Source organism: Bubalus bubalis, chromosome 1 (assembly GCF_019923935.1).
Source record: "Bubalus bubalis isolate 160015118507 breed Murrah chromosome 1, NDDB_SH_1, whole genome shotgun sequence".
NCBI lineage: Eukaryota > Metazoa > Chordata > Mammalia > Artiodactyla > Bovidae > Bubalus > Bubalus bubalis.
Genome location: NC_059157.1, coordinates 87,502,659 through 87,516,967, shown reverse-complemented (window position 1 = coordinate 87,516,967; position 14,309 = coordinate 87,502,659). Strand labels below are relative to the sequence as shown.

The window sequence follows — 14,309 nt, the reverse complement described above, 5'->3', positions numbered from 1 at the left end:
TTACCTCATGCTAGTTCTTGATACATTCACCAAAAAAATAAAAACCTTTCTAAAATGCTAATCTAATCACACTCACTAGGCCTAAAATTCATTCCTTCTGGTCAAGTCAAGAAAAACTTGTGAACGCCTCAACATGGCATATAAGGCCCTTCATTTTCTGGCTCTGGATTCATCTTCCCGAGCTCTAATATCCTGATTTTACTGCATTTCCAAAACATATCAGTTTCACTTATATGAGGGTTTCTCAACTTCAGCACCAGTAATATTTTAGGCTGATGATTCCTTGCTGTGGAGGCTGTCCAGTGAATTGTAGGAATTGAACAGCCTCCCTGGCCTCTACCCACTAGACGTCTGTAGCCTGACAACCTCCCACCCTCCCAAAGTCATAACAATCCAAAATGTCTCCAGACACTGCCAGATGCCCCCTGCATGAGCTCATCCCCAACACTGGCTCCCATCCTTGCTTTTTAAAATGTTAACCTCTTGCTAAAACACCCATCTTTCTTCTTCACCCTGTTCCCAAATTTCACTTAGCTAACTCTCAAACTTGAAATTTCAACTCAGCTGCCCTCTTTTCCTGTCTACTTCAAAAGGGAAGTATTTGATTTTTCTCTGGGTATCCTGAATACTTTGTGTTGAATCCAATCACAGTCAAACAATATCAAACATTTACATAGGTACTATCAACCCTACCACATAGGGAGTCAGTGTCTAGCCATCATATCTCCAGCACCTGACACAATCTATCTAACAGCAGGTGTTCAAAAATGATTATGGAATCAATGGATGAAAAATACAAATATTCTGTAATAATCATGGCAGTTAAGAAAGGCAAGTCATATAAGCCATTCAGTTTAATGGTCTCAGGTAGTAGAAACACATTTTCATTTTATATTCTACCAGAGGTCATGTCCAATTTTCATGGAAAGCTAAAAAAAAAAGAAAAAGAAAACTAAGAAAAAGGAAGTTAACTTACAGCTTGTAAGTACCGGAAAGACAAGATGGAACCACTTAATGCCCCAAAGGCATTACTGTCTTCAAAATCTCCTTCTTCAAGCAAGAACTGCTGGCCTTTAAAATGTTCTTTTTCATAGGCAACCCATCTACAAATAGAGGACATACAACTGAATTATTAGTAAAACTGCAGTCAAGAAGAAAATCGTGATAAAGCACCCAGTTGCACATCACCATCTCTTAAAAAAGCAATACACTTATTTTGCTAGCATTTACAGAGACAAATGAATGGTGTAAACGTCATGGATCAATAATTTTTATAGTTTGGAGGCTTTTCCCAACAAAACGTTAGCTGTTACAGGATTGCAACACAGGAACACATTAAATATTTGTGGCCTGACCCTATACCACCATCACAGCGTGGTCGGAGAATAGCCTGCCAAGGGAAAAATAATGGAAAGCACAATGAAAAAATACTGCAAATCCACAATGAGATTCAAAGACAATCAGTCTTATTTTTCTGATTAAGCCCTGCTGGAATCACAGAATGATCACTATATTAAACATGTATTTAGGGTTTAACTCGAAGGAACCTGTCATCAGCTTTGGATCAGAAACACATTACAGAAGGGTTTAGCAAGGAGAAACTGGGAAATGCGACTGGGCTGGTATTAGCCCTGGTGGTCTAAATATATACAAAGACTTCTGTAAATATTTACAGGTAGGAAATGTTGCTCCCACCATTTTATCAGTGGTGATAATGGAAACAGGAAGCACCATGGCAGACTTTCCAAGGACAGAGGTTTCTTGACTTTTAATTTAAAATTATCAGTACCGAACACTGATAAACGCTGTTACTCACTAGTTCTTCAGGAAACTTACCTTAATCTGCAGTAACCCACAGTAGCTAATGCCACGTGGGCACAGATAAAACACACGCTGCCCTGCTTAAATCTGCCCTTAGCTGGCACTGTGTAACTAGAGTGGGACCCGCTCCAATGTGGCAGATTCCAAGAGTGACTACTGGGTGCTCCTGGGTTGGGGACTTCTGAATTCTAGAGATTGTCAAAATGAAGCCGGGCAGGGCTAACTACATTCTTTTGGGAAGATACAAAAAGTATTCCTAGGAACTATTTTCCTAGGATACGAAGTAACAGTAGCCACTCAGTACTCCTGAACCCATATCTAATTTCTGTAGGTGTGCCTACGGTAGGGAAAAGGGTAAGGGTGTATGCGAGTTAGAATAAACATTTTATATATATTAGCATATTTGTAATATATAAAGAAACTACTATTATTGTATTCTTAAACTACTATGTGAAAATAAATTTTATAAGAGAACTTTCAAATTCTAAGTTTATATAAATGGGACTATTCAAAACATGCTTTAATATACCTGAATGGGAAAAATAACATACAGAAGACCTAATATTAAAGGAGAAATCAGTAAAGTATGACAGTTCAAAAATCTGCACAGCCTTTCTCAATAGATTAAGTTTTAATTAAGATTACATTTACATCTATCTGGGATATTTAAAAATAGATGTTATCTGAGAAAAATTAAGACACATCAACCTCATTTTCTCTAGACTCCTTAAGACAGAGGTGAGGAAGAGTTCCTATTATTTACAGATAAAGTTCAAGAGTTAAAAGTGAAAAATAATGAAATAGTGAAGCAGTAAAAAAAAAAAAAAGTAGAATTAGTGAAAAAAATAAAAGTCACCTGTTCATCTTTATATTGGACATCACATTTTTCTCCTGCAGGTGTCATATAAAAAATGAAAGTGTGTATAATGTTTTACTAGCCATAATATTTTGAGATTTTATAAAATAATCACAAATACACTTAGAAAATAATGCAAATCAAAATCTAGTTCATGATAAAAATCACTCAGATCTTAAAGGAAAGAAAATAAAAATATTTTATCACAGGACTAATAAGAAGCACACATGTCCACGGATCAGAGAACACTACGACTACATACAATAAAAATTTATCCAAAACAGATTTATTTTTAAAGCCTCTAATAAATTTTTTAAATTCACAGGTGAGGAACTGGATAATAACTAATATGTCAGACTGAGACAGGCTGGGGCCTGGGACCCTTTGCTGCAGTGCTGCAGTGCTTACACGTGAATAAACCTCTCCTGGAGGAACAAAGTACCAAGAAACTACGGGACTACAAATCACTGTGTTCATGTACAGTTGGGGCAAATTCTGGACAAAAGACACAAAGAGACCGAAAACAAGAAAGAAAAAGCAGGGGGTGAGGAGCGAAAGTGGAGAACTGTGCATGCCCTCTGCAGATGATACCACCTAAGGGGTGGGCAAACCACTAAGCTGTCAATTCCTGGACAACCCCTACCCTCACTCCATATAAGGAACAAGCTCGCCTGTACCTCAGGGAACAAGCAAGCAGGGGAATCCTGTTGTTTGTTCTTGATCCCCTCTGCTACAACAGGAGCCCTAATAAAGCCTTGCTTGAATTTCCAGTCTGGTCTCTGATCAATTCCTATTGATTAAGGAGGTCAAGAACCTTGGTTAGTAACAAGACCATTTACAGATATGACCTACATATCCAATGCATTGCATGGTACATTTCCATTTTGGTTAGTATATCCATTACTTGATCTAGTGTCAGAAACTGAAAAGACTAAGTCTCTAAATACAGACCCTTGAGTAATCTTAAACAAGTCATTTAACTTCTTTGAATGAAATATCTGAGCAGCATCTTTTGCTAGAATACAATGACCAAGTTATATGATGTACTGCAAATAAGAGATATTGATGCTTAAATTAAAATAAACCAACATTTCAAATATTAATAGTTCAACCTATCAACAGAGAGATTAACATGTTGTCTGAAGGAATTCTAGCCCTGAGTTGACCATGGCAATTATGTTATGAGGAAAGCTTCTTTTCTATGGTTTTACCTGTGAGGATACAAATACAAAGTTTCACTCCAGTCCAGTAACTGCTGATTCAGAGTGGGGTAGAGGTGCATTGGTTATGCTTGGATTGGTTCTTAGGGAGCTTTCTTAAAAACAGTGCAGGGCCAGAAGGTAACCAATGTCAAGAACCCTTGATTTTGTAAATACACAACCCAGGCTACCTCTTTAATGAGAGAGGACTCACTGCCAAGACCCTTAGCACCAAAAGTCAACTGAGGTAGAACAGAGTGAAAATTGGGACTCTCATGCATGTGCATAATCTATCGAGAAATAATCTTGTCTTGCAATTCTTATCTTCTATACTGTGCTTACAAATACTAAGTGCTTAAGTTTTAGAAACTGTTCCCTTCATTTAATCTATCTCAAAATCTCTAATACTAACAAGAGTTCACAGAAAGCTGTCAGTAATAGGTTCTATTTCCCACATTTCAGAAGGGATGTATATTTTTAGATTAAGGTAGGTTGTTTTTGCTCTGCTCAGCACATTTTGTGTGCTGATCTTCAAAACTAGACAAGGGAATTGCATATGGAAAATATATAATACTCACACTCCACCAATGACACGGACTGATCCAATTCCATGAAAGTCTACATCATTTTTTAAAAAATTAGGGACAGAATCTATGTGTTCACTAAACTCTTTGGCCTGTCCATGGAAGTGAGGTTTTTCATAAATAATAACCTGAAAAATATGAAAAAAACCACTTAGCATGCTCATACTTTAGAATAGATACATACTGATTTATATGACACTGAGGGCCACAACCTGAATGAAGGACCACTGTTCATTTTCTTCCTTTATACTCAAAGTATAGAATACTGTCCAACATTCACAAGGAATATGTGAGTCTTTATCCATTACAAAGATAAAATATCTTGATAATATGTTTCTCTTATATCAAAATACTCAAATATAATTACATGTTCTATTTACCCAAATCCTAAGTCCACTGCAAAGAGTAAACTGTCTTGAACTATCTATGTTTTTTCCTCTGTTCAATATTTGATACAGACCTGCCTTATATTTACTGAATTTCCTCTTATTAAGAAACCAAAATTCTCTTGAGTTTGAGAAAACTTGCTATTTCTTACAACATTGCTTGTATGGTCACTACTAATCACTGAGAAGAATTACACATGCATATACTTGAATTTAAATAAAAAACTTCCTAAAAGTTAGAAATGATTGAAAAAAAAATTGGTATTCTTATTGGATATTTGGTTCAAATGGAGGAGGGAATGCAGTAGGACACAGATGTCTAGCATTTCGTTTACTTCAAACTTGGATTGGTACAAGTACTTCCCTTCTATTTTTTTTTTTATTTTATTTCCCAAGCATAAGCTGCCCTTGGGGTTCAGGGAAGCGATGACAGTAATAGCACTCATCTACCCACACTTTATCACCTGGTCCTATTTATGGCTGATGGCATAATTTGTATACAATTGGTGAATAAAATCCCATGCTTAGACATACTGAACCAGCAAGTTATAGTTAAAAAGAAAAAGAAAAACAACAACAACACTGAGAACATTACACAGACTGAAAAAAAAAAAATCTAGTACTGCTCCTGCTGTTTTCTACATATTAAATTTTCAGAGTGCTGTATTGGAAGTGATGAAGTATTATTTGGGTTTAATACACGCTACATATGTTGAACACATTAAAACTAAGTAAGAAGCAATAATTCTTTGATGAGTAAGTCACAAGCCAATATCTAACAACTTAAAAATTGTGACTGTCTAGGATAACCATTCCATTCACATGCCTCAGACTGCAACTGTCCACAGAAGAGCCAGCCCAAAGTTCTGACGCAGCAGAGAGACTGAGACAAGTCACTCAGGGAGTGTCACAACCAGTTCTGCACTTATTAGGTCACTAGTTCAAAACCTTGGCTGCATGTCAAGAGTCACCTAGGGAGCTCTGAAAAATTTTAACCACAACCCAGGCCAAATAAGTATCTTTTTCAATGCAACCCAGGCATAAGCATTTTTTTAGAACTCACATATGTATGATTCCAACATACAGCGAAATTGTATTAGATTCATTCAGATACTAAGTTTAAAAAAAAACTCCATCTATGTGATTGGGAGAATGGTAGTCAATTCCACAAATTAGGAAGCCCAGAAATGGGAAAGCTGGGGGAATTGTGCCTTGGTTTGGAGAGCAGGATGGATGAATCCCTGTGTCCCTGCCTGCCTCTGAAAGTGCTGTACTCTAATTAAACAGAGGTCTGTTTGCATCTTTCATCACTACACTGATTTTCTCCCTATCTCTCTTTACAGGCATTCTACAATTCCATTTCTTTTTCTTTCCCAAAATGTACTTAATTCTGGCATTACTACCACCCCGGTTTTTGGTGCCTCTGCTGTTCCCTTCAGATACTCATAGTTTCAAGCTGACATCACCTGATAGAAGCTGCTTGCATCTCCTCCTGATCATCCTTGATCTCCATCCTGAGCACCACTCCCAAATGCCTGCTGGGTATTTTCACTTCAAAGTCTAGCTATCACCTCAACCCTTTGCCCCCGATAAAATAAGTATCAAACCTATCATCTTTCCAGCCTGTAGGTGCTTACTGGGTCTGATTGGGTTGTCAGAACAGATCTCCACCTTTCTGTACTGAGCCCTCTCGTCATTTGAGCGTGGGCCCTCAGCCACCTCTTTGTGTAGTCACTGCCCACAAACCCAAGATACATTACCTAGATATTGCCAGCATACATTCAGGTAATCACATTTTAACTGTAATAGGCTTCCCAGGTGGTGCTAGTGAGAAAGAACTCGCCTGCCAATGCAGGAGATACAAGAGATGTGGGTTCAATCCCTGGGTCAGGAAGATCCCCTGGAGAAGGAAATGGCAACCCACTCTAGTATTCTTGCCTGGAAAATCCCGTGGACAGAGGAGCTTCATGGGCTACAGTCCATGAGGTTGCAAAGAGTCGGACATGACTGAAGCGACTTACCACACACACAAATAGTTAAAGATTTAATTATCAAACTCTTTAGCCTGCTACCAAAGTCTGTTCAAGACTCACCTTTAAGTTCATAGGCATTTCCACTTTCAGTCCACCCTTAAGATGACAAAAAATTTTAATATTAGATATATTCATATTTAAAATGTAACTAACCACAAGTAACTAAGTAATGTATGTATGTATGTAGGTTATATAAAAACTTGATTGGTGAAGATTACATACCAAATTTAAGTTGTGGTATTTAAAAATTTTAAGTATAGAACTCTACAGTAGTCAAAATCAAGTCAGACTACTCTATATCAATGTAAATGGGGTAAACAAATCTTGGAAAGATACTTTCCAGAGTACAACCACTACAAGGAAGGAAACTAAGCTTTAGTGCTTAAGTACATGTGACCAATTAAAGATTTAATCCCACAGCAGAGTGTCTCAAGAAGAAGAGTGGAGCTGTTAGTAGACTGAAAACTGATTTGGCAGGGTAGATTTCTAAACGACTTAATACTCAATTTCTTCTCTACAAAGCCTTGGGCTTTCTGTGTTAGAGCATTTCATCTTCCAAGTCCTATCACACTTGCTGTCTTTGTGACCACATGGAGATAAGAGCATAAAAGATAACCCACTCCTCACAAAAGCTCTCGTGTATAATTTCTTCGTTTCCAGTGCTATGCCACATTGTAATACTCCTTAAAATTTGTTTTTTCTGGTTTTTAGTATTTTTTTAAGGCACAGCACAAAAAGGGTTTGTCACATAGCCACTATTTAATTGAATAATTTGCCCCTCAAATAAAAATATTTGCAACAAAATAAATCATTAATACCAACATTTATTACTTTTAAGAAAGTAACCATTCACAGACCTACCCATTTATTATTAATGCTGAACTTATCATTCATTATGGCAATGGAAGAGTATAATATACAACAAGCAATTTTCTAATAAGCATCAAACAAATTTAGAATTTTTTAAAGTCAGAGTATTACCTTATAAGGAAACTGCATGAATTGTGATAAATATAGTACAAAGTAAATTCAAACATCTAGAAAAACATTAAAATGGAAATGTTTCTAGAAAACATTAAAATATTTTCAAAAAGTCTGAAAGAAACAAAACAACAATGTATGAATAGTTTGCCCATTCTGTAGCAGACATATACATGTCTCAAGACCGAGATGCATGACCAATCATCAGAGCTATCTTATTTTTGAATTCATGGATACTTGGGAAAATGTTTCATTTTATATCTGCTTACCATTTGAAGTGGATGCAATGATTTAATTTCTGCTGCAGAAATCTCAAAGAGTCCATGGTCTTCCTCCAAAACTATAGCTTGCCCCTTGAAATTAATATCTGGGTAGGCAAGCCAACTAAATGAGAAATGAATGGTTGGTTAAAGTATAATAGGAATACTTTAATCTGGCTCTGTAAGAGTTAAAAGCTAAAAAAAAAAAGCTACAAAAAGAAGAAGAAATCTCTGTCACAGAATTACATTAGTAAAACACATTCAAAGTGACACTGCTAGACAACATATAACAATGAATTAACATGTTATTAACTACTTACATTCAGACACTATTCTGGTTTATTATATGTTTTCCAAGCACTGGCATCACTTTCCTATTATATGTTTTCCAGTATTTAAAAGTTGTGAAACCTTTAATGCAATTAGGATATAACTGAAAAATAAAAATCATCCCACTATGTTTCTGTTTTAAACTTGGGCAATCAGAGGCAGGGATTCCACTATGCATTCTACACCCTTGACCCATAGTTTCAGAATCAGGATCAGTTCTTGGTTTCCCTCAGGAAGAGTATTTGAAATAAGATTCCTAAAAGAACCATCCAGAAACCAGCTAAACTTGATAATTACAGACAGTTCTCAGGTCTGTGTTAATTACTGGGTCTGCCCAACAGTTCTAACATGTGGGAGAGATGAAGGGAGATGTCCAACAGTGACCCCTAAATTCAACACCAGCCATCATCAGAGCAGATGAAAATGGAGGAAGAGGGAAGAAGGATCCACATTGAACCAGAAATCACAAAACTTATGGCTCAAGTCAATCTGGGACTGAATTAGCACTGAACTCAGACCCACAGTCCTGAAGATACCTTTGGAATTAGAAAGGCCTAGTATCAAATCCATGCTTACCAGCTGGCAGCTTAGGACAAGCCACATAATTTCTTCATTTGTGACAGGAGAGTAGCTCTACCTGTCTTCCAGGAATAGAAGAGTAATAAACACTGGTACTATAAAGGCCCTCTGTAACTACCAGTACTGAGACAGACACTTTGCAAATAGCTCAGGCTCCAGAGTTTTAGGTCAGGGATACGTATTTATTTTTCAGTCCCACAGTCTGCTGGGTGAAAAGACAATGGATTCACCTGTCAAAAATGGTGTCTGGGAACCTGTATCTGTTTCTCTGAGTCATCTATCAAAAACTTAACTGGATCTGAAAAAAAGACGGAATCTGTTTTAAAATATTTGAAAAAGTCTTTCTTAGGTCTCCAGAAGTATACACAGCAAAATTAACACTTTAGAAATGGGTAGGTCACCAATTGAAATATGACACAAAGTTAACTTTGGTAGCCATCAATCACGGTAGTGAAGAGAAGCAGATACATACACGCCTGACTTCACAGTGAAGGACACAGATTTGGGGATATTCAGCTCTTCTAAATTGGGGACCGCTCGCTGGATGTAGATAGGGCAACATGCCGGGTCAGACTGTGGGCAAAGCTCTATCTCTGGAATACTGCAATCCTGGAAAGAATAATAAAAAAAGGTTGACTTTGAAGTATCTAGAGACACATACTGCAGAATCCTCAATACCCTGGATATGCAGTTAAAATTTTTCTCACTGTTCAGCTGAATTTTTAACCAATAACAGCCTAAAGGAGACAGTGTTTCTTCTTACCAGTCTGTTAAACTGATTTTTCTAAGAAGTTACATTGACAACATGAAAATTATATGAATATTATTGATTGAAAAACATTACCCTGATTCTTTCTGCTTTGTTTTTAAAAGTCCTGCTCCATTAAGCAATGTTCAAAGTTACCAATATATGAGTGCCAAGAGTTTGTAAGCCTTCCTTCTCAGAAGCATAACAAAGCCATAGGGAGGAAGGGAGTTAAATAAAAGCTGATCTCATGGGGAACATAAAAAATAAATAACAGAGAGGTACTACTCTCTCAGCGGGTTATCTAAATTACAGTGACAAAAGAAGTAGGAATTAGAGGTGAGGGTAAAGGAAATCTGTTTTCTTACGTATGGTATTTATTTTCTATAGTATGAGTTGGTTTGAAGAAGAAAGAAAGACATTATGAAATTTGATCCTATACTTGATCACACATCCACTGTCACCATGTCCTGTCAAACTTTTCTTTAAAATTGCCACTGTCAAGGTCTTTCATCAAGGCCAAGACTTTGATTATGGGCCTAGACCATCGATCCAGTAAGCTTACTCTTTATACAGCTGGGCATGTGGGAAAACCACATCCCTCATCATACTCCTTGACTTGAGAACCAAGCAATTCATATTCATATTTTGGTTTTCCTTTTAAAATACAGCAATGACCCACAACTAACTAACTCACAATAACGTACAACTACACTAACTACCTACAACTCTTCAGTCTTACTGGTGTCCATGCTATCTCTGCACCTGGCCTCTCTAAGCTTTGTAAACATTTCCCTTATTCTAACTGAAGACATACTTTTCTGTATCCTTACTTACGAAAATCTTTTTTTAAAAAATACTATTGGAATATAATTAATTTACAGTCTTATGTTAGTTTTAGGTACATAGCATACCAATTCAGTTATGCATATATTTATTCTTTTTCAGATTCCTTTCCCATGCAGATCATTACAGAATATTAAGAAGAGTTTCCTGTACAATCCAGTAGGTCTTTGTTGATTATCTATTTTATATATAGTACTGCGTATATGTTAATCCCAAACTCCAGTTTATCCCTTCCTGCCATGTTTCCCCATTGGTAATCATTAAGCTTGTTTTCAATAATTAGTTCTAACTCAAAAAAGACCATATCTTTTCTTAAGGAATCAAAACCACAATTATTTTTGCCTTGTCTGAAACTACAGTCGTGCTGTCTAATCTATCTCAGTAATCCTGAGTGTTTCATTATATGACTCAAGTTTCAGCAGCATAATTCTCATCTAGGACATTGTGGAATTCAAATGGCTCTGCTTTAATGAAATAGGTAAATGCAATAAACTATTAGAGGTGACATTTATTAGACTGAATAATTATATTTATTATTATAATCTGTTTTGCAATTGCAAAATGGTATCTAATTTTTTAATCTTTTTTCCAAACTGAGTTATATTATTAATCATTATTAACCATTCTGATTAGTGTGTAAAAGCAAGCAAACTAATACATCTTGTTTTCAGAAAGTTCTAAAACACAATACAGTAGGAAGCTATAACCTAAAATATCCTTTAAAATATAAAAAGTTTATTTCCGTCTAAAGTTTCATTTTAAAAATGTCCAGAAATGTCCAGAAGAGTCACCTGTCAGTCTTCAAGTCTCTTTTGTTTGCTATTAAAAATAGAGTTCTAGTAATATTATTAAAATGTTCCCCCAGGGATCTGAGGTACAGTAACAGAATACATAACTAAGTGTCTCACACAAATAAGTTTCCTCTGCATTGTGTTATACAAACAATGTTTGGGTGGTGTAATTTTAAAAGGGAAAAAGCTAAGAGGCATTTGAGTCTACATCACACAGGGAAACAGTATAATGGAAAAGAGGTAATGATGGCTAAAAAATTGAAAATATAAACAAGATCGCTTACATTCTCAACTATTGTACTAGAGGACTGATTTTTTTTCTCTAGTTGGCTGAAAAAGATTTCACTAATCAGTTCTATTTTCTCCATGGTGGCTATTCACAGAAGTAATGTCTTTTGCAAGATTTGTGTAATTCTTGATGGACAAAGGGAGTAAACAACTAGCCTTACAGGAACCTAGCAACAAGAAACACTTTGTACTCTTAGTAAAGAAAAGTTTATATGGTTTCCTCCCAGACTTTTCTAGTCATGATATACTTTCTAAATACATCTTGGTGAAATCTATAAGCTCAGACTATTAAAGCAACCAGTAAGAATGGAGACAAAGCTATGGGAGGGAAACAGGGTAGGAATGAACTACATAAATAGTAAAAAAAAACAAAACAAAACAAACCTCCAAAAACCAAAAACCCAAGAAACTATTTGCCTCTGCCTTACATGAAATACATTCAGTCCCTGATCTAACAACGGCTCTCTTGCACCTCAGCTCATTAATAAGGGCAAACCTAATTAACTCCTGAAAGAAGGAAATGTCACTCCTTAAAAAAATATATATATATATATAATAAATATATATATATTAAATGCATAGTAAACAGAGAAATGTGCAGGATTCACTTTTTCTATTTGAGAAAAAAAAGCACTTGACTCAAGTCTCACTGCATCGTTACTCCACCTCCAATTACTTCCACGAGGGGCAAAGATGACCCTTGGGCAGAACCTACAACTGCAGGTGACTGACAGTATCTTCTGTACTTGCTCCATTTACAGCAAAGTGAAGATATCATGAAAGTATTGTCTTTAAAGGACAGTCTTTAAAGCTTTGACTACTTAAGATGAGAGCCACTAAAAGATGGTGAAACAAGATAAAGCTGCCGTGGGCCTAGGTGAATTTGGAATGGCCGCCATGAAAACGAAGCTATCAACAGGCCGAAATGTGACAAGTTTACAAAAAGGAAGCATTTTAATGCCTGATTCTTACTTTGTAAAATATTTAGAACAATGCTAATGCCTTTTCCATTCAACGTTCAATAGTTTTATTTTCCTTCCTCACTTAAAGTTGCTAGCAAGTTCAAGTCAAGTGGGCACTAACACTGCAATTAAAAAAAAAAAAAAGACTCTATGAACAAACAATGGAAGAAGGAAAAAATGTAAGCATGACTTACTCTTTCTTATAATGCATCCAAAGCAAATGGCGGATGTGCAAATACCCATTTAAATACCCATGCTCAACAGATTGAATTTTTTGTTTGATTTTATTGTTTGATTTGGGATGAGGGTGTGAAGTTTGCTGCTTACAATACCTTATTCATCTTTTTTTTTTTTCTCCTCACTAGGCCTGGCATGGTGCCTGACATTCACAAGGCAGACACAAAACCACATGCTATTAAATTTTAGAAGATTCCAACTACAAAGTGATTACCTGCTTCAAGGAATTTCTTGTGAGTTAGCTAATGAAGTGAGCACTCAAATGCTGCCTGATGAGCTGAAATGCTTGTGATTACATTTTTCGATGAAAACGCACACTGCCCTCTATCCTACAGCCATCAATCTCCCCGCACTATCAACGTCCGCCTCAGTGACACAAGTGGCTCTGCTAGGGACTCCCGCACACCTCCCGTGCTGCCAAACTCCTGTCTGCTCTCTCAAGACGCCAACCAGGTGCTGCCTGCTCCAGGAGAGAGGCGCCTTCTTCGTGCCCATGTGGGGCCCTGCACTGCACGTCTCACATCATGCAGGCATGGGATTCAGCTGTCCCTGTCCTGGACTCTGCGCAATCTGCAGGAAGACACCATATGGAACTTGTGTTTCTATTCCCAGTGCCCACGACAGCATTCAGTCCAAGAGCAGACACAAATATTTGTTAAGACTTAACAGGCTTAACAGTTTTGCAGAAAGTATTAATTCATGCAGACACCCCTTTATGATACTGAGTTTTTCTGTATGCTGTCTGCAACTATCAAGGGTTTTAACAACATTGATCCAAATCATGATAGGGTCCACGTCAAAGTAGACATTTTTAGTATATAAATAGAATTTCTGTAATTTGAAAAATATATATGTTCATGACTGTCACAGGAGTAACTGCACTGAATCATGTACTACATTACTGCTGAAGGAACCCTTAAAATACATGGGACAATTCTGTCCTTATCACTAACTCACTTCTCTAAACCATCAAGGCACTTCCCACAGTATGTATTATTATATGAGGAAGGCAAGGTCTTCCACATCTTAGTATTAATAAACAGAAAATGAAAAAGCAACATTTTCCCCTTCCTTTCCCCAACCTACCTTCTATAAATTTCTTCTAACGCTCATCTATCTCCCCTTCTCTTGTAAACACCACACACACCCAAATATACACACCCACAAACCTCCACTAGAAGAACATATTTGGAAATATCCTAAAGATGTCTGGGTGGTATATTCCAACTACTATTAAAAATACATATATATTACAACATGTAACATTTTATGTGCCATATTACATGTAACATTTAAAATTTTCATTCAACTTAATACTTTATGCATATCTAGTCAAAAAATTATCACTATGATAATAAAGATTAACAAAATTACCACAATTATGATTAATAGCAACTATTTCTAAGCAGTG

At 36.5% G+C, this 14,309-nt stretch overlaps 1 protein-coding gene across 3 annotated transcripts in view; it reads right to left on the bottom strand.

Moving 5' to 3' along the window:
• The window catches only part of CRYBG3 (crystallin beta-gamma domain containing 3), a 120,084-nt gene that overhangs the window by 42,635 nt on the left and 63,140 nt on the right, over positions 1-14,309 (bottom strand). For 2 of the 3 annotated variants that reach the window (XM_044940690.2, XM_006074556.4), the window contains exons 8-12: positions 9,502-9,638; positions 8,130-8,244; positions 6,940-6,975; positions 4,455-4,588; positions 977-1,103 (exon numbers count right to left, since the gene is read on the bottom strand). In XM_044940690.2, the coding sequence (XP_044796625.2) occupies positions 977-1,103; positions 4,455-4,588; positions 6,940-6,975; positions 8,130-8,244; positions 9,502-9,638 (549 nt within the window). Of the gene's footprint in view, positions 1-976; positions 1,104-4,454; positions 4,589-6,939; positions 6,976-8,129; positions 8,245-8,458; positions 9,328-9,501; positions 9,639-14,309 lie in introns of those variants that run through there. The other variant, XM_044940695.2, reaches the window with a different exon arrangement.